Genomic DNA, 18318 nt, shown 5'->3' with positions numbered 1-18318 from the left:
TAAGAATTACATACTTAAAGAAGAAATATAAAGTGCAATTTTTATAAAACAAGTTTAGAGTAATTTTTTAAATGTTATTCATCGAGAAGAATAATCGAGTACCTACAAATGTTTTTACAATTTAACAAAAATATAATAAAAGTTATTAATGGAGTCTTTTACTTATAGAAGTAATTTTGTATCAGATATGCTTAAATTGTTTTCTAGGTAAAAAAAAAAAAAAAAAAAGTAATAAAGTAAATAAAATTATGCTAAATTATAAAAAGAACATGTTTAAGATAATTGTGAGAGAGAGAGAATGGAAAAAAATTATATTTTTTGATATTTATTTCAGACCTAGAATTTCACCCAGACTAATGGAAAGATATGAAAAACTTGGAAAACTTGGAGAAGGAAGTTACGGTTTAGTTTTTAAATGTAGAAATAAAGAAACAGGACAAATAGTTGCGATAAAAAAATTTGTCGAATCAGAAGATGATCCAATAATAAGAAAAATAGCATTAAGAGAAATAAGAATGTTGAAGGTAAAACCAAACCAAATAATATTATTAAAAAAGGTTAATTGATTGATAACTACATTAGTTTTTCTTTTTCTCCCCCTCTCCCCCCACCTCGCCACCTCCTCCCTCACAATGTAGAATTTAAAACATCCGAACCTTGTTAATTTATTGGAAGTGTTCAGGAGGAAAAAAAAAATTCATTTAGTTTTTGAATATTGCGATCATACTGTTTTACACGAATTGGAAAAATATCCCAAAGGATGTCCAGAACAATTAACTCAATATATAACCTGGCAAATACTTCAGGGTATTGCCTACTGTCATCAACATTCTTGCATTCACAGAGACATAAAACCTGAAAATATTTTATTGACGTCACAAGGAATTGTTAAATTATGTGATTTTGGTTTTGCTCGAATGCTAAGTTAATCAATTTTATTATTATTATTATTATTCATTTAATAACCGAGCCGTTGTTTAATTATTATTATTATTTTTTTTGTTAAAGATCCAGGAGAAAATTATACGGATTACGTTGCAACAAGATGGTATAGAGCACCAGAATTATTAGTTGGAGATACCAACTATGGTACTCCTGTTGATGTTTGGGCAATAGGTTGTGTATTTGCCGAACTTATACGTGGGGAGGCTGTTTGGCCTGGAAAATCAGACGTCGATCAATTGTACCTGATAAGAGCAACGCTAGGTAAAGGATGTGATTAACGTAAAAATTTAAAATTTCTTTCACGAAACGAGAAAGGAAATTAATAATGATATCGTTTAACAGGTGATTTGATACCCAGGCACATGCAAATATTCAAATCAAACGAATTTTTCGCCGGCGTAATACTACCCGTACCTCATACCTTCGAACCGATTGAAGAAAAATTACCAAAACAACAAAATATTTATTCATTAGATTTTTTCAAGGCAAATATGATTTCTTTTGTTTTTCGTTTTGTAATAAAATTATATAACCTTTTTAAACCTGTTTGTTATAGAAATGCGTAGATAAAGATCCTTCGAAAAGATGGACGTGCGAACAACTTTTACAACATCCATATTTTGATAATTTTCAATTAAATTTATGGCAAAAAGAAAAAAATTCGTTACAAAAAATCAGAGATAAATCAAAAGTATGTAATCTAAATCTCAATTATTATTATTATTATTATTATTATTTTACTATTTTTAGTTTGTTTTGTTTTCATTTTACCTTTTTTTTTTTTTTTTTGTTTAAATTTTAGGAATCTTATCAAAACAGTCCGACTACGACATTACCACAAATACCACTTTTAGAACTCAGTCCGAGAAATCCGGAAAATTTATCAAGAAATAATAAGAGTCACATTAATTTACCGACGATTATGTAAAAATCATCCGACATAATAATAATAATAATAATAATAATAATAATAATGATAATAAAACAATTTATATTAGTTATCGCGTATTATTTTTTCTAAATATATATTTTTGATATTGAAACTAAGCAGAAGAAAATTTAATGTTTCACTTATGGCTTAAAAATTCATTCATTTCATTTCTTTTTGCTTGATATATTTAAATTTGTTATTTGTAAAATAATTTATTTAATTATATATAGTTTATAATTATTAATTTTAAAATCATTTTAATTAATTATATAACCTTTTATTATCTAATATTACCGTAAAAAAAGAAAATTTTTTTTTTGTTTAAAACATTTTTTTTATTTCTTAAAAACGGTTTTTTTTTTTTTTTTTACAATCAATCATAACACTTACGAACAAATCTAACAAAATTAATTTTTATTAATCGATTTACAAACGTTTCATTTTTAACACTAAAAACTGAATCCCCCTTTTTTTTTTTGTTTTAGAAAAATACTGATTTAAAAATTTTCCACATCAAATCGTTTTCCGTTTCCGTTTTCATGTCGCGACAATTCTTTGCGTGCGCGCGCGCAACAATTTATAACAAAATAAATTAAATTTTCTTTTTTTAAGATTCTAATACGGAATCCGGTTTAATTATTTGATAAGTGATTAAATATTCCGGATACGCCTATAAAAATATTTAAATCGTTTGTTTGGATTTAAAAAAAAACAAAACAAAACAAAACAATAATAATAATAATAATAATAATAATAATAAACATAAAAGTTTTCACTTACCTGTTCTCCCCTGTAAACAACGTATTCGGGAAAGTAGAGACCGCCCGCACTGGGTCTCCCGACGACGGAATGATGTCCCGGAGGAGCGTGAGCCATTTTCATGGCGGAAAATTGTAGAAATGATTTCCCTAATGTGACCCGACACAAAATCAAATGTCTGAAATTTTCAAAAGTTAAAATTTAATATTATTATTATTATTATTATTTTGTTTTTTAAAAATTAGGTTTATACCTTTGACATATGTAACAGGATCTATCTTTGTGAGCTGGACAACCCGTTCCACCACCGATTCCATACACGTATTGATTACTTTTAGACGAATGTTCGGCAAAATAAATTCCAGCACCGAACATACCACCCATGTAAGCGTGCCTTTCGTCGAAACCTTTTTGAACAATGGCGTTAATGAATGGAGATCCGTGAAATAACATGCGTTCGTTACATTGATTTGAATTTTCGTCTGCGACTTCGTGTCGACGATGAGAATATCTTTCCCATAATTTTTTGTTTTGAATTTTTTGAATCTGTTTTTTTTAAAATAAAATAAAATTAAAAATTTGACGGTGAACATTTTAGTTCACGGTTGATTGATTGATTGATTGATTGACATACCCTAATTATATTGTATTTAGAAAAAATTCCACCGGATTGACCGCTATCTCGATGTTCTCTAACCGTTCTTTGCATTTCTTCTTCAACTGCCAAATATTCTTTGTCCCCCGACAATAAATCAACGAGTAAAGTACGGGGATTCCCCGAACCCGACCACCATCCGTCGGGACTCGAATTTAATTTTTCTATTCCTTTTATTATTTTATGCCTGTATCCGTAAGCGCTGATTCCAACTTGTTTTAAATCTTCGTGTGACATTTCTGCTAAAATATCTAGTGTTATTTGTTCTCGTTCAAATACTTCGCAAAGGTGTTCCAAACCGAGCCTGTGAAAAATTTATAAAAAATTAACCTGTAGCCTGTAGATTTTCATTTAAAAAACATTTACTACCCCCCCCAAAAAAAAAAAAAAAAAAGTAAAAAGTACCCTCGAAGAAATCCAGACAGGGAAGCGACACCGCTGTTGTTTTCGTGTTCCCCTTCCGTTTTAACCGTATTATTATTATTATTATTATTTACGCGTCCTTCTTCGCTAGATATCACAGTGGTTGAAGACAACGAAATAGGAAGAGATAAAGAGACTGAAGCACCGGAAGGCATGACCACAGTTTCAGACGCTGCCGGAGAGTTTGAAGATGTTAAATGTAAAGCGACTCCTTGTTGAAGAGTCATAGCATCTTGAAGAAGGCATTTTACGTCTTCTGCCGTGGCCAACTCTAGCGGAGTTTGACCTTCTTGATTTTTCAAAAACGGATCCGCACCGTGAGCAAGCTGATAAATACAAAGATTGTCAAAAAAAAAAAGTTTCCGACAGTCATCTTATTCTATCAATGACGGGTATTTACCAATAAAGCACATAATTGCGTTCTTCCTTTTGAGCGGCTTCGTGTAACGGTGTGAATCCCCATTTATCTGTCGCGTTTACGGCAGTGTGATATTTGATCAAAAGAGCTGCTATGTCTAAATGACCGTAGGAAGACGCATTGTGCAAAGGTATTAATCCACCCTTATCTTGAGCATTGACGTCGGCTCCATGTTCTAATAAAAGCTCGGCAACTTCTATATTATTATACCCAGCTAAATAAAGAAAATTAATAATTTTTAAATTTAATAATAAAGATATTAATAATAATGATAAAAAATTTCAATAACCTGCTAAATGCAAAGGAGTTGAATTTCTCCCTTGTGCGTCTCTGCAATTAATATTATCCGAGGAGATCAGTCTTTGTACCCGTGTAACATTTCCCTTTTTAGCCGCATCCAAAAGAGCCACGTTTCCTCGTAACAAATCAGCCACATCTTGATCTCCTTCTTTTACCAAGTCCAACGGAGTGGAACCATCGCGATTTTTTTTACTCGCATCGGCTCCGTGCTGAAAATTAAAATATTTAGCTTTCGTTAGTTTTTCGCCAAAAAAAAAAAAAAAAAAACTTCTTATTTTTTATTATATGTATTAATAATTTACTTACCTTGAGTAAAAGTCTGACGATTTCATATTTACCCTTGGCGGCGGCTTCGTGAAGTGGCGTAAATTTCCATAGGTCAGCTACGTTTACGCTAGCACCATGTTTAACTAATAATTCTGTTACTTCGTAGTGTCCGTACGAACAAGCATTGTGCAAAGGAACCAAACCACTTAAAATAAAATTTTACCGTTAGCATACCATATTAATTTAACGGTAAATGAAAAATAAAATAGTAAGTAGTCAGGTACCCTTTATCTTTGGCATGCACGTCGGCTCCGTGATCGAGTAAGTATTCGACGATGCTAACCCTGTTGTATCCCGATGCAAAATGTAGAGGAGTAGAATGCCTCCCATCTAAATCCTGACAATTAACAATTTGAGGATAACTACTTAGCAGCCTTTGAATAGCTTCCAAATCACCGGATTTGGCAGCTTCTAATAATTGGCATTCGGAATCTGAGCTTCCGGAGGAAGGATCTTGAAAATGGAAAATTTTAATTAGTTGAAAAGCGGAAATAATAATGGAATTAAATTTTTAAAAATTAAGTAATTATAAAAGCACGTTTTTGATTATTTACCCTGTAATATTTTAGTGACATTTTCCGTTCCTAATTGAGCAGCTGTTAATCCTTGCAGTGATACAATTGAAAGGTCAACATTGTACGACATGAGTATTTTACAAGCTTGAATATTTCCATCTCTTGCGCATCGATGCAAAGCTGAAATTTTAAATCAAGCTAACTTATTTTCATAAGGCTAACACAATTAAATTTTTTTTGTAAAATAATAAAATTACCAGTTTGTCCCAAATCATCCAAAGCGTTAACTTTTGCTCCGTGACGTAAAAGTGCATCCATGACGTCGTAATGTGACTTGTCGGCGGCCAAATGCAGTGGAGTCAGCAAATTTTTATTTTTATCGTTTAAATTTGCACCTTTTCTTATTAGACTATCTAACACCTAAAAATAAAACAGAAAAAAAAATAAAAAACAAATACATTTTTAAAAAAATTTCTTTAAACAAAAAAATAAATGCTCACTTGTTTTCTTTTAGGATAAGGAGATGCAGCAACGCAATGAAGTGGTGTGTCACCAGTGTAAAGGTGTTTAAAATTCACTAATTCACTTGACAAATATTTTTTTACTCTAGCAGGATCAGTTTGTCGACAAGCTTCTAATAAACAGTGACCTTTAAATTCATCTGTAATAAATGTTTTATTGTGTCATTTTCCCCGTCTCCATTTTCATGTATTTAAAAAATATTAAATTTAAAATTTTTAGACTCACGAATTAATTTTTGTTGTAAATCTCTAGTGGGAGCTACATCTATTGGAGATTTAGAATGGCAATTAAATATAGTGGGATCTGCTCCTTCACTCAATAATAATGAACACACTTCAACTCGAGATTTTGAAGCTGCTTCATGCAGTGGTGTGAATTGCCACAAATCCATTGCATTTACATTAGCACCGTGTTTTATTAGCATTTCAGTCACTTCAAAATGACCATATGAGCAAGCATTATGTAATGGAACCAGACCACTAAAAATTATACAAATTTTAAAATACTTATTTAACCATTTGAAGCATTTAAACCCTAACATTTAAATACCCTTTATCTTTAGCATGAACATCAGCTCCGTTTTTTAACAATAGTTGAACCACTCTTCCCCGATTGTAACCAGCGGCTAAATGCAAAGGAGTTGATCTGCGACCATCACTAGCATGACAATTAACATTAAGAGGATTCAATAAAGTTAAAAGATGATCTTCTGATCCCGATCTGGCAGCCTCAAGTAGCTCTTCCTTTTTGTAATCTCCAGTCAAAACAGGTCGAGTTGATACATCAGCTAATTCTAATGCTGTTTTACCCTCACTGTTTCTTATACTCGGATCAGCACCATTTTGTAACAATGCTATAAATTTTTAAAGAAATGTTATATTGAGCAATTAAATGCCTCAGTGAATTAATATTTATTATTATTACCTATGCAAACATCAATTTTTCCTTTAATAGCTGCTTCATGCAAAGGAGTATAACTCCAATTGTCTCTAGTATTAGGATTAGCACCAGCTTCTAGTAACAATCTTACTACATCAGCATGACCAAATGAGCAAGCATTGTGAAGCGGATGAAGTCCACCATCATCTCTAGCTTGAATCGAAGCTCCAGTCGATAATAAAAATTCTACAACTTCTTTTCTCCCATACCCTAATTTTAATTATTTTTAAACAATAAATCAATAAATAGGAAGCAAATAAATATATTTTTCAAATTCAGCAAGTCAATAAGTAAAATAAATTACATCTTTTTACAAGTTTTTAGAATGAATTAAAAATGTGCAAATTAAAATATTTAAAAAATTGCTTTCAAAAAGAAAATATTTAAAATAAAATTCTATAATTTTAGATTCAGACTCACAAAATAATAAAATTAAGTAATTTAATAAAATTTATAATATTCCATATAAAAAAATTAAGTTTGAATAATATAAATAAAGTACATGGTACATTTTTTACTTGGCTGATTGAAAACAAAGAAATAGAAAAAAAATACTGATATTTAATTGATTTTTAAATTTGGTAAATGAGTTCAAAATAAAAAATTTTAAAAATAATTTAATTGTGAAAAATTGTGACTTTTTTTCTAATCGCGAATCGTCTTTAAAAACCAAAAAGAATCCCAAATTATTGGATAAAAATTTCAAATAATCACACATTTATATAGATAAACTAACCAGCAGCAAAGTGTAATGGTGTAGATTTACGACCCGCTGTGTCTCGAGCGTTGACCGATTGCTGAGAAACTAATTTTTTAACTTTATTTAAATTTCCAGTTTTACATGCTTCAAATAATTCTCTTAACGGATCGCTAGAACTTGTAAGAGATTCAGAAGATCTTGACAAAGTAGACCTCCGACTTGACATCTCACTACACCATTTTGTAATCTGGTTCCACTGCACTTTTCGAACAATCAACCAATGATATTACAAAAAAAAAAAAACTGTGTAAATATTTTCAGCCATAAATTTAAAAATTTGTTTTGATTTAAAATTCAAATAAACCAATTTTATTTTTGAATATATCTTAAATTAAACTCCATTATATTTTTATCGCAAAATTATTCCGTTTTTTATATATGATTAATTAAAAATACCGAAATTAAATCTGAAAAATCCTTAGTTTAAATTTTTTTATTCCTTAAGTTCAAATAATTTCAGTTTAATAATTTTTTATCATTAGTTATTTGTAAAAATATTATTGAGTTTATGTGTTATTAATTAAAAATCAAAAAGAAAAACTAATTTCATCAAGAAATTTATTTTAAAAAAATAAAATAAAAAAATTGAACAATGGGTTTAATAAAATGGTATTATTTTAAAATTATTTAACTTTGAATGAAAATTAAAAAGTAAAGCATTATCATTGTGTGCCATAGTTAGGGGATTTTATAACTTTCATAATAATTTTGCCTCAAGAAATGAAAAAAAAGTGCTCGATAATAAACGGAAAGTTTTACTCCAATTTGAAAGAAGCAAACGATAAAAAAAAAAATTGATTCTTCTTCAAATATTGCAATCATTTTGCAAAAGTAAAAAACTCTATCTATCTAATTAACATTTAAAGTATTAAATGAAATAATGATTTTCAAATTGAAAAATATATCAATAATTTTGTTTTACCATCACAAGTTTAAAAAAAAAAAAAAACTAAAAGATTTAAAATGTCGCAAAGCAAAACTACTAAATGTTATTAGGCTGTAAAATTCAACATAAAAAATATACAAAAAATAAAAGTTGATTTATTTTTTATATATATATATATATATTACATTGAAACTAACATAAAATATTGTAAAAATAATTTTAAAAGTTTGATTATAAACATAAAAATTAATATTAAATTACTCATCATCATCATTTTGAAAAAGTATAAATGATTAATTTTATTTCAAAATATAACTTATCGAATAATTTTAAACATGATGATGATGATGATGATGATGACGATTAAAAAAATAACTTTCCTTTTAAATAATGAAATGAAAATTAAATTTTTTTTAAAAATCATTTAAAATATCACATTTATATAAACATACATTGATAATAATGATAATAATAGTACAATTAAATGATTTAATTTAATTAAAAATAATTAAAAGTCATAAAATTTTGTTATTTAACCGATTTAAATTATTTTTCAATATATATATATATAAAATAAATACATATAATTTAAATCTGAAAATCATAATCGAATAAAATATATATATTAAAAAATAAAACAAATAATTCTCTCTCTCTCTCTCTCTATTTTTTTTGTAAATTTAATTTTAGCTGAGTCAGCATTTTAATTAAAAAAAGAAAAAAAAAAAGGAAAAATGAATCAGATATTGCACTAATTATTAATAAAAAAAAAAGAAATATTTTACCTTATTTTAGTGCAGCATGTGTTTCAATATTTTTAACAAAGTAATAATTAATAATATAATAATAATAATAATAATAATAATAAATCTTAATAAATTAAAATATAATCCAATACTATATATTACAATTATTATTATAAACTATATATACAGTCTGTTGAAGACATTTGGGTTAAATTACAGTATTTATATTGTTTTTAATTGTTTTTTCTTTTTTCAATTTCACAATTTTTTTATTTTTATTTAAGTAAATCAAAAGTTTTTTTAAAAAAAAAATTAGATTTCGCTTTCTTTTCATCCACGTGAGAATATTTAAATAAACACGAGCAATCAGAAAAAAATTGGCTTTTTTCATATATATATATATATATATGCGGAAAATTCAAATTAATTTTTTTTCTCTTTAATTATTTAAATTATTTAATATTGCGTTTGTTAAATTATTATTGGTCTGTAAATTAAAGAAAAAAAAAAAAAAAAAAGATTTTAAAGAGCTAAATGCAATTTTTAGCCAAATCCCAAATTGATCGCACAAATAATCGGTCGGTTACAAATTACTTCAAACCGTCAACTGGATTTCAAATTCCATCACCTGACAACGTTAAATTGACAACGTCGCTGCTGCCGCCACGATCGCCGTCGTCGCCGCCGCCACGACCGCCACCGCCGCCGCTTTAATTATTTCAACCCTGTCAAAAAGAAAAAAAATTATAATTTTGACAAAACAAGAGAAACAATTTTTTGAAATATTTTCTTACTTTTTTTCTTTTTTTTTTTCCCCCTTGTTTTTTTTGTTTGTTTTTTTTTTTTTTTCGTTTCGTTTTTTATATCTCTTTGTTTTAAATATTTAAAATCTCCTAAATTCAATTCGCTTGATTAGCGTCGTTGTCGAATTTTTGAAGCCTTAATTTTCTAATTTCCTCTTGTTTGTCTGACGATACTTTATCATCGTCTTTTTTATTTATAATTTCATCTAACTGAGAGTTTTCCGAACTGATTTGATTTGCCGTATCTGAAACCGTTGCTGAACCAGATGATGACGAAGATGATGATTTACTTGAGCCGGGAGTAGGAGCGGCGGGTACTTTACCAATTGAGCTCGAACTGGATTCTTGATTTGTTGAGCTGCTAGGTTTTTGAACTTTTTTAGCACCACTACTACTACTACTACTACTACTGTAACTGTAAAATATTTTTAAAAAATTATTAAATTATTATTCTTTTTTTTTTTTTCCCACACGGATCGAATTACGATGCTTACATATTTGTTGCTGTGACTGTTGTCATATATTGTTGCATTACAGTAACGGATGCATCGAGTAGTAATTCTATTTGGCGCAAACACTGAAGTCTGGCTTCTATATTTTCCCTGGCATCACCTTCCATTTTTTTCAAATCTTCGTCCGATAGCCCAGAAAAATTTGCAGGAGGCATAGGTGGCGGTGGAACTAATATAAAAAAATTTTACTGAACTTCCTTTTTTTTAAATAAAACTTACAATGTCGTTTTTTTTTTTTTTTTTTATAAATTAAACATACACATTCCAAAAAATGGAGGGGGACAAAAAAAGGGTGGCAGAGAACCCAGCGGAGGAATTTGTCTGCTTTGCCTAGCTTCTGAACTGGAAGTACCCTGTTCACTTTCATTTGGCACTACGGAAGGATTAGCTTCATTTTGATTTCCTACAAACACAAAAAAAAAAGAATTAATTATTTTCTATAAATATTTAACTCAACAAATACGTGAACCAGAATTATAATGTTACCTGATTGTGCTGATTGATGCTGCGGTTGTTGTTGTTGTTGTTGTTGCTGTGGTTGCTGCTGCTGTTGTTGTTGTTGTTGCTGCTGTTGTTGAGGAGTATGAGGAGGTGCGGGAGGAGCTTGTTGCCAAAATGGAAAATTTCCGGGAGCTCCAAATTGAGGAAAAACTTGTTGTGGCTGTGGTGGTGGCATAGGAGGTTGTCCGAAAATTGCACCATTTAGGCCTTGAAAAGGAAATCCAGGCTGGGGTTGTTGGGGAGGAGGAGGAGCAACCCTTGGAGTGTTTGTACGAAGAATATTTAGACGGCAAGTCGGGCAAGTTTGTTGACGTTGAAACCAAGAGCGCAGACATGATGTATGAAAAATGTGGTTGCATGGTAATTTTTTGGAAGCTACAAAATAACAATAAAGATATTCTATATCTTTTTAAACATTGTATTTCATTATGTAAAATATCATACCTGTTGTCATTTCCTCTCTGCAAATAATGCACACATTATCAGCTGCTGCTAATTCTTCTGGAGTAGCATCAGGATACAAGGTATTCATATTTTGAATGGCTCGTCGAGATAAGATAACATCGTTACAAGCCTGTTTAAATTTTCTACAACAAAAAATTTATTTAAATCATTATGAGTAAATAAATTATTATTAGGTAATTAAAAATTTTTTTACCTTATAGTGTAATACATGGGCCTAAATGCAAATAATGGTAAAGTGTATAATCGTACCATTATACCCACAAATGTAACATATAGGAAGACTCTAATGAATCCTATAAAAAATAAATTACCTCATCAATAATATTCACTGAGTGTTATTTTATTCATTGTTATTGTATTTACAATATTATAATTTATTCCCTTTAAAAAGATTTAATTGATTTTTAGTTGATAATTTCATCATCGTAAATAATAGTTGCAAAAAAATATAAGTAAATCAATAGATGATAAAAAGTTTCTGGACTCACCCATAACAACTTCAGTGTAAAGTAAAAATACAGTTTTACTTTCCCATGGATTTTCACTGTTTAAATCAGCTGTGTGTAGTATGTATTTTATAGCAATATTAAGAATTATTGTAGCTAATATAGCATACTCAAAACCGAAAACTAATTGAACTGAAGCTCCTTTGGTAACGGTAGACTGATATGCATGACTAATAAATGATAAATCTAATGAACCAAGTATTACTAACAATGCTAAAAAAATAAAATTAAAATTTAACTATTTAGTAAAAAACAAAATTTTTTTTCAATAAGTTTGCATGAATTTTAAAAAATTTAATCACCTGATACCCTAACATGAAACAGCCAAGATATTACAGGGCTTCTTTCCATCTAAAAGTAAAACAATATTATTCAAAAAAATGTTTGCATTTTATGATGAATTAAATAGTTGTAAGGAAAAAAAAGAAAAAAAAACTGAATTAAACAACAATTAAAATGAAATTCAATATTTCAAATAAAACTTACAAAGTCCACCCTATCTTCTGCTAACCAATGGAATGATTTTAAGAACAATAAAACTGTAAATAATGCTACAAATTTTGGAGTGAAATCATCACGAAATAAAGTAAATGCTAAACAAGTTTCTGTCACTGCATACCAAGATCTTTCCATCAAGTGTTCAAATTCTGCAGCTCTGAGCTCTCCAAAAAATACTTTGCTCATAAGTTTTCCCATTAAATACACTAAAATTAATGCCTGTATGTAAATAACCTGAAATTTTTTTAAATAAAATTTTATTAAGCATACACTCAAGTGATAAATCAAAATACTTATAATTTTGGTTTTACAAAAAAAAAAGTCATTCATTGATTACTACGTCAAATTAAAAAATTTCTAAAATAGTTTTAAAAAAAAAAAAAAATTAAGTGAATTTAATGTACATTTTATTTGACTTGATATACTTTTGCTGACGAAAAAACTCGATCGTTTTCATTAATGGGGTTTAAATTTTAAGAAAAGTCGTACGAAAATAATTTATTTTACATATTTTATATGTTAAATATACTTTTAATAAAGTCTTATCAGTTACTTACAGCCATACTAGGGTTTGATTTAGTAATGTATACAACAGATGGATAGAATTGCTTTTTACGATAATAAGCATTTCCAATAACAGCTGAGGTTAATGCCAAACTTATAAATGTAATTCCTATTGCTCTCATTTTTCCACAGCACGGGTACAAGTTTGAAAAATTTCAAATCACTAAAAATTTAAAACCCAATCCTGAGTATTGTATTTTTCTATAGGTCTCGACAGATGTGCTGCTCTCTGTAAACTGACGTATTCAAAGGAAATCGTTTCCATTGAAAACTTAATAAATTTCACCGCCTTTTAGTAATTTAGTAATTTTTACGAGATATCATCACTAACCGTAATAAGTATTTTTATATTTGTTTCCGAAAAATACAGACCTTTTTCTTTTAAAGACATAAGTTAGAAATAATATATAATTATATTAAAATGTTAAAAATAAATCAAAAAAATATTCCTTTGTCTTCGGACAAGATATATATGTATAAAAGCGAACTTTTATTTTACCTTCATTTATTGGGTGAGCTTATGATAAATATAGAAATATATAAAATAAATATTAAATAACCTCTTACCTTTTCCATACCTTGCCTATCCTATTTCAGATACCGATCCCACAATACAACGTTTTTTAAACTACGATAAATTCTATTGTCTTGCTGACAAATATCTTATAGCTATGGTTTTTATTTATTTTAAAAGAGCCCAACTTTCATTGCAAGATTTTACCCCTTTGAATTTTTTTGCCGGACTGTAAGTTTAATGGCGATAAAATATTATCAATATTTAATTTCTCAAAATAGTCTTAATCAATTAATACAAACCAACATAAATATCATGCATGATATCTTTAAATAATGATAAAATTTTTTTACCCCCCTTTCCAGTTGTTTAGCACAATCTATGGAAGAAGATATTGATCTAAGCTCTGAAATATATCCTTGGGCATTGGGAAAAAATGATGTAGAAAATAAAATAAATAATTTATTAGAAATAAAAAGTCTTTTATGGCAGTTAATGGATCATAGAGCAGCAGTTAGTTATCATTGTTGTAAACAAGTAAGACAAATCATTTTAATTTTATCAATCGAGTGAAATAAATAAAAAAAAAATATATAAAAAAATGTCCAGGTTTTTTTAAATATTTTAATATTACAGCTAATTAAAGTAACTCAAAATCATCCAATATGGCAAAGAGAAAGATCACCATTATTTTTGGAATCATATTTATCTGAAATTGTTCAGAGAAAACCAGAAAAATTAAAAAAAAATATTAGATCATCGAATGGTAGTAAAATGAACATTAATAGTTTTTGATCGAGTATATACAAAAAACTAATTTAATTATTATTATTATTATTATTATTAAGAATAAAACAAATATTTAACTCATTAAAATATTATTTAAAAAAAAAAAAAAAAAACTCGATTTTTTAAACTTTAAACAAAGTAATTAAACTTTATTGTTCTCCTCTTATTATTATTATTATTATTACATTAAAAAAAAACATTATTATTATTATTATTATTATTAAGGAAATTTCACTGATTGATTTGCCAAAACACATCACGGATGTTAAAAGTAATAATAGTAATAATAATCATTTCAATTATTTATTTAAAAAAAAAAAAAACGAGTCGATTTCCCCCCCCCCCCATTACTCATTATTATTATTATTATTATTGGGTTTCTCTCTCTCTCTCTCTCTCTCTCTCTCTTTATTGTAACTTTTACTGAATAGAAACAAAAAAATAAAAAAATTTTTTTATCTTACATAAGGAAGTGGAAAGAGATAAATAATTTTTTTTTTTTTTGTTCCTTTTCCTATATAAAAAGTTATTAATAATAATAATAATTAAAACAAAACAAAACAAAAATTCTTTTCAAATAATTTTATTTATTTATTTTTCATTTTATTTTATTTAAAAATTATTTATTTATTTATGTATGTATGTACAATTTAATAATACATATAATAATATTTAAACCGTTTTTTTTTTTTTTTTTTTTTTTTCGGTCGTGTATTACACAAACAGATCTCTTCTATCATCAATATTATTAATATTATTATTTATTATCATTATCATTTTATTAATTAATATTATTAAATATTATATTTAATAACACAAAAAGAAAAAATTTTCTTACAAACGTAATCAATTTTTTTTTTTTGTAAACAATTCGTATATTTACAATAAAAAATAAAAAATCATAATAAAAAAAAAAAGAATTGTGGGGGGTGGGGGTGGGGAGAAAACAAACAAAAAAAAATTTTGGTCGACAGCTAACTTTTCTACATCTCTCTCTCACACACACACTCTCTCTCTCTCTCTCTCTCTCTCTCTCTCTCTCTCACCATTTAAACAAATAAGAAGAACAAAAAAAAAAAAAAAAAACAATTTTTTTACACAAGCAACAACCAATTAAATAAATTTTTTTATTTATTTAATATTCAATTTAATAATAATAATAATAATCATCATTATTATTTATTTATTTATTTATAATAAAAGGAAAAAATTTTTTTTTGTCAGTTTTAAATAAATAAATAAATAAAAATTAAAAAGAAAATGAAAAGAAAAGAAAAGAAAAAAAGAAAACTTTTAGTACGATTTTGTCCTTTTAATTTATATGTACGGGATTTTCTTTGGATTAAAATTTTTCCACTAGATTACACCTTTGTTTGTTTTGTTTGTTTGTTTGTTTGTTTTAATAACAAAATAATAATAGTATAAACTAGTTATATTATATATATATATGTATATACGTAAAAACCTAAAATCACTTTTTTCTTTGTTCAATACAGGTTTTCATTTTTTATTTTTTTACGAGTTCTTACGCACTCACGCATACAATCACACATGCACTCACTCACAAACACGCACACACGCACACACGTACACGCGCATTTTCATAAAATGCCTGCTTTTTTTGCACGTGTGTGTGCGTGCGTGTACTAGTACGAGTATTCGTACGCACCCATTTATTACAATTGTGTATTTTTCTTCTGCTTCTTCTTCTTCTTCTTTGGATAAGTTAATTTTTTTTAAATAAAAAAAAAATTTTTATCAATATTTTTTTAAAAATTTTGTTTAACAAAACAAAAAAAAATGACGTAACAACTCGGGATTTTCATAATAATAATAATAATAATAACTCTTTTAATCGTCTTCTTTTTTTTCCGGTTTTAAATCGACCATTGCGTGAAGTTCTTCCGGACTGAACCTGAAATTTGATAAATTTGACGCGTAAATTTTTTTTGTTTGCGTCCGTGCGTGCCTGCGTGCGTGGGTGGGAAAAAAAAAAGGTTTTTTGAGTGACTTACCCTAAAAGACTTTGAAGATCACAGACGTAACGGTAGACGTATCTTTTTCCAGCAGTCTTATGAATTATGTTTTTATCATAATAATACCTGAGCCCCCGGCTCAATTTTTCATAGTTCATTTTCGGTTTGTTCTTTCTTATCCCCCATCTCCTCGCTACTTCGTCCGGATCCGTTAATTTGAATTCCCAACCGTCTCCCGTCCACGATATGAATCCCTGACACGTTTTATCCGTTAATAGTTCCAATAAGAACTGCCAAAGTTGTATGGGTCCCGAACCCGTGAAACAAGGTCCCCCGCCTGAATAACCCGCAATCATGGCCGACTGTAGGAATGGCTTCGCCTCACCGTTTTGAAAATCTCTCTGGTATCCCATTAGAAATGCAGGATGAGAATCCTGACCGCTCCAATGTTCACCGTTTACACTGCTAGGAACGGTTTGAAAGGGTCCACCGTCAAATGGAGAACTATATGTTTCGCTATAAGGATCGTGATGAGGATAACGGCCTGGACAAACAAACAAACAAACAGAAATTATGCACTGAATCTCTAACAAATCAATCAATCAATCATTCATTCACTCACCTCTCGAACCGTTTTTCGAATAATGCGCCGGAGAATATTTATTTTCCATAAGAGTTTGCTGTGAATAAAATTCTGGAGAATTTTCTACGTAATGACCCGCGTGATGGCCCCCTTCGAGTCCGTGATATTCGGATTCTTGGTCGAAATGTGTGAAACCTCCTACGGAATGAGATTCGTCCGGGGGCGACGGTCCCGTCGGTCCGGGACCCCCGCCGCTCATTTCGGCATTTCCTATTTGATGCACGGAATCCGTGAGGTGGTGGTGATGGTGGTGGTGGTTGTTGTACGTTCCCTCTTTGTTCAAATAATTTTGAACACGTAGGGGATGTAAAAATCCATTCGAGGAAGGAGAAGAAACTTCGTCCCGACGTTCACCTTCGGGACTCCTCACGTGTGAATTGTATCCTCCTATTAAAAAAAAAAATTCGATGATGATAATAATAATAATTTTCCCTTCTCTATTACTAACAACAGAAATTCTCGCAATTGAAATTTTTCGTTCGTTGAATTTCTTTTTCTTTTTTTTTGAAAAAAAAAAAAAACGTAAACGTAAAAAATCGTTTAAACGAAAAAGTAATAAAATAATAATAATATTAATAATAATAATAATAATAATAATAATAATGATAATGATAATAATACTGTTGGAATATATCATTTTTTTGAAAAATAATTGTATTTTTTTTTTAACAAGGGAATCGCAGAAACAACTCAAGGGTATAAAAAAAAAAAAAAAAAAATTCATTCGAACCAAATATCATTATTATTATCATCATCATCATTATTATTATCATTATTATTATTATTATTACCACTAATAAAAAATAATTTTTTATTTTAAAACAGATCATATGGAAAAAATAAAATTTAAAAAAACTATTAGAAACTAATATTAAGGTTTTTTTTTTCCTTCTCCTTCTTCTTTTTTTCTTTTTCTTTCTCTTCTTCTTCTTCTTCTTCTTGTTCATTTTATTACTCTTTCAATTTGCCATTGCAATAACACAAGGTTAAATAATAATAATAATAAAAAAAACGAAAAGAAAAAAAAAAAGAAAACAGGTATGCAAATCGTATTTTTTTTTTCTACTAAACCCTTCAAAAACCTATTATTTTATTTTTTTTATTAATATCAATTTAAAACGTTTAAACCACGGATAATAAATTTTAATAATAATAATAATAATAATAATAATAATAACAACGATAATGATAATAATTTTTTTTACTAAATTTCGTTCCAGTTTCAAAAAACAAAAACAAAAAAAAAAAATTACATACGACGGATTTAAAATACTACGTCATCATCATCATCATCGCAAAATAAATAAATAAAAAAATTAAATTCCAGTTTTGGAGAAAGAAAAAAAAAAACTGGAATCGTTTTTCTTTACACGACGAGTTATTCGACACCATTTTTTTTTTTATCAACGTATATGATGACA

General features: G+C 28.2%; 5 protein-coding genes across 5 annotated transcripts; 2 read left to right on the top strand and 3 right to left on the bottom strand.

Annotated features, from left to right (window-relative positions):
• Positions 1-356: 356 nt before the first annotated feature.
• Positions 357-1873, top strand: Phum_PHUM420100 (mitogen-activated protein kinase ERK-A, putative; the record flags this gene model as incomplete). Its single annotated transcript, XM_002429055.1, has 6 exons — positions 357-524; positions 639-924; positions 1009-1206; positions 1288-1430; positions 1502-1636; positions 1748-1873. 6 exons carry the CDS (start codon positions 357-359, stop codon positions 1871-1873), a joined length of 1056 nt encoding a protein of 351 aa, XP_002429100.1.
• A 610-nt stretch (positions 1874-2483) lies between these two features.
• Positions 2484-7660, bottom strand: Phum_PHUM420090 (Tankyrase-1, putative; the record flags this gene model as incomplete). Its single annotated transcript, XM_002429054.1, has 16 exons — positions 2484-2546; positions 2657-2813; positions 2889-3181; positions 3270-3594; positions 3696-4039; positions 4125-4345; positions 4421-4640; positions 4738-4903; positions 4983-5211; positions 5313-5453; positions 5531-5693; positions 5774-5934; positions 6021-6274; positions 6345-6648; positions 6720-6944; positions 7471-7660. 16 exons carry the CDS (start codon positions 7658-7660, stop codon positions 2484-2486), a joined length of 3456 nt encoding a protein of 1151 aa, XP_002429099.1.
• A 2365-nt stretch (positions 7661-10025) lies between these two features.
• Phum_PHUM420080 (synoviolin, putative) lies at positions 10026-13097 on the bottom strand (the record flags this gene model as incomplete). Its single annotated transcript, XM_002429053.1, has 10 exons — positions 10026-10287; positions 10424-10610; positions 10701-10844; positions 10928-11317; positions 11387-11529; positions 11601-11700; positions 11896-12126; positions 12216-12264; positions 12400-12645; positions 12969-13097. The coding sequence occupies 10 exons, from the start codon at positions 13095-13097 to the stop codon at positions 10026-10028; spliced, it is 1881 nt and encodes a 626-aa protein (XP_002429098.1).
• A 350-nt stretch (positions 13098-13447) lies between these two features.
• On the top strand, positions 13448-14062 carry Phum_PHUM420070 (uncharacterized protein; the record flags this gene model as incomplete). Its single annotated transcript, XM_002429052.1, has 3 exons — positions 13448-13487; positions 13573-13720; positions 13855-14062. The coding sequence occupies 3 exons, from the start codon at positions 13448-13450 to the stop codon at positions 14060-14062; spliced, it is 396 nt and encodes a 131-aa protein (XP_002429097.1).
• A 2067-nt stretch (positions 14063-16129) lies between these two features.
• On the bottom strand, positions 16130-17096 carry Phum_PHUM420060 (protein C-ets-1-B, putative; the record flags this gene model as incomplete). The annotated part of the gene is made up of 3 exons (XM_002429051.1): positions 16130-16193; positions 16294-16798; positions 16877-17096. 3 exons carry the CDS (start codon positions 17094-17096, stop codon positions 16130-16132), a joined length of 789 nt encoding a protein of 262 aa, XP_002429096.1.
• Between the last annotated feature and the right edge of the window lie 1222 nt (positions 17097-18318).

Source organism: Pediculus humanus, genomic scaffold, assembly GCF_000006295.1.
Source record: "Pediculus humanus corporis 1103172108186 genomic scaffold, whole genome shotgun sequence".
Lineage (NCBI taxonomy): Eukaryota > Metazoa > Arthropoda > Insecta > Psocodea > Pediculidae > Pediculus > Pediculus humanus.
The sequence above is the reverse complement of the archived record's forward strand: the minus strand, read 5'-3'. Positions and strand labels throughout refer to the sequence as shown.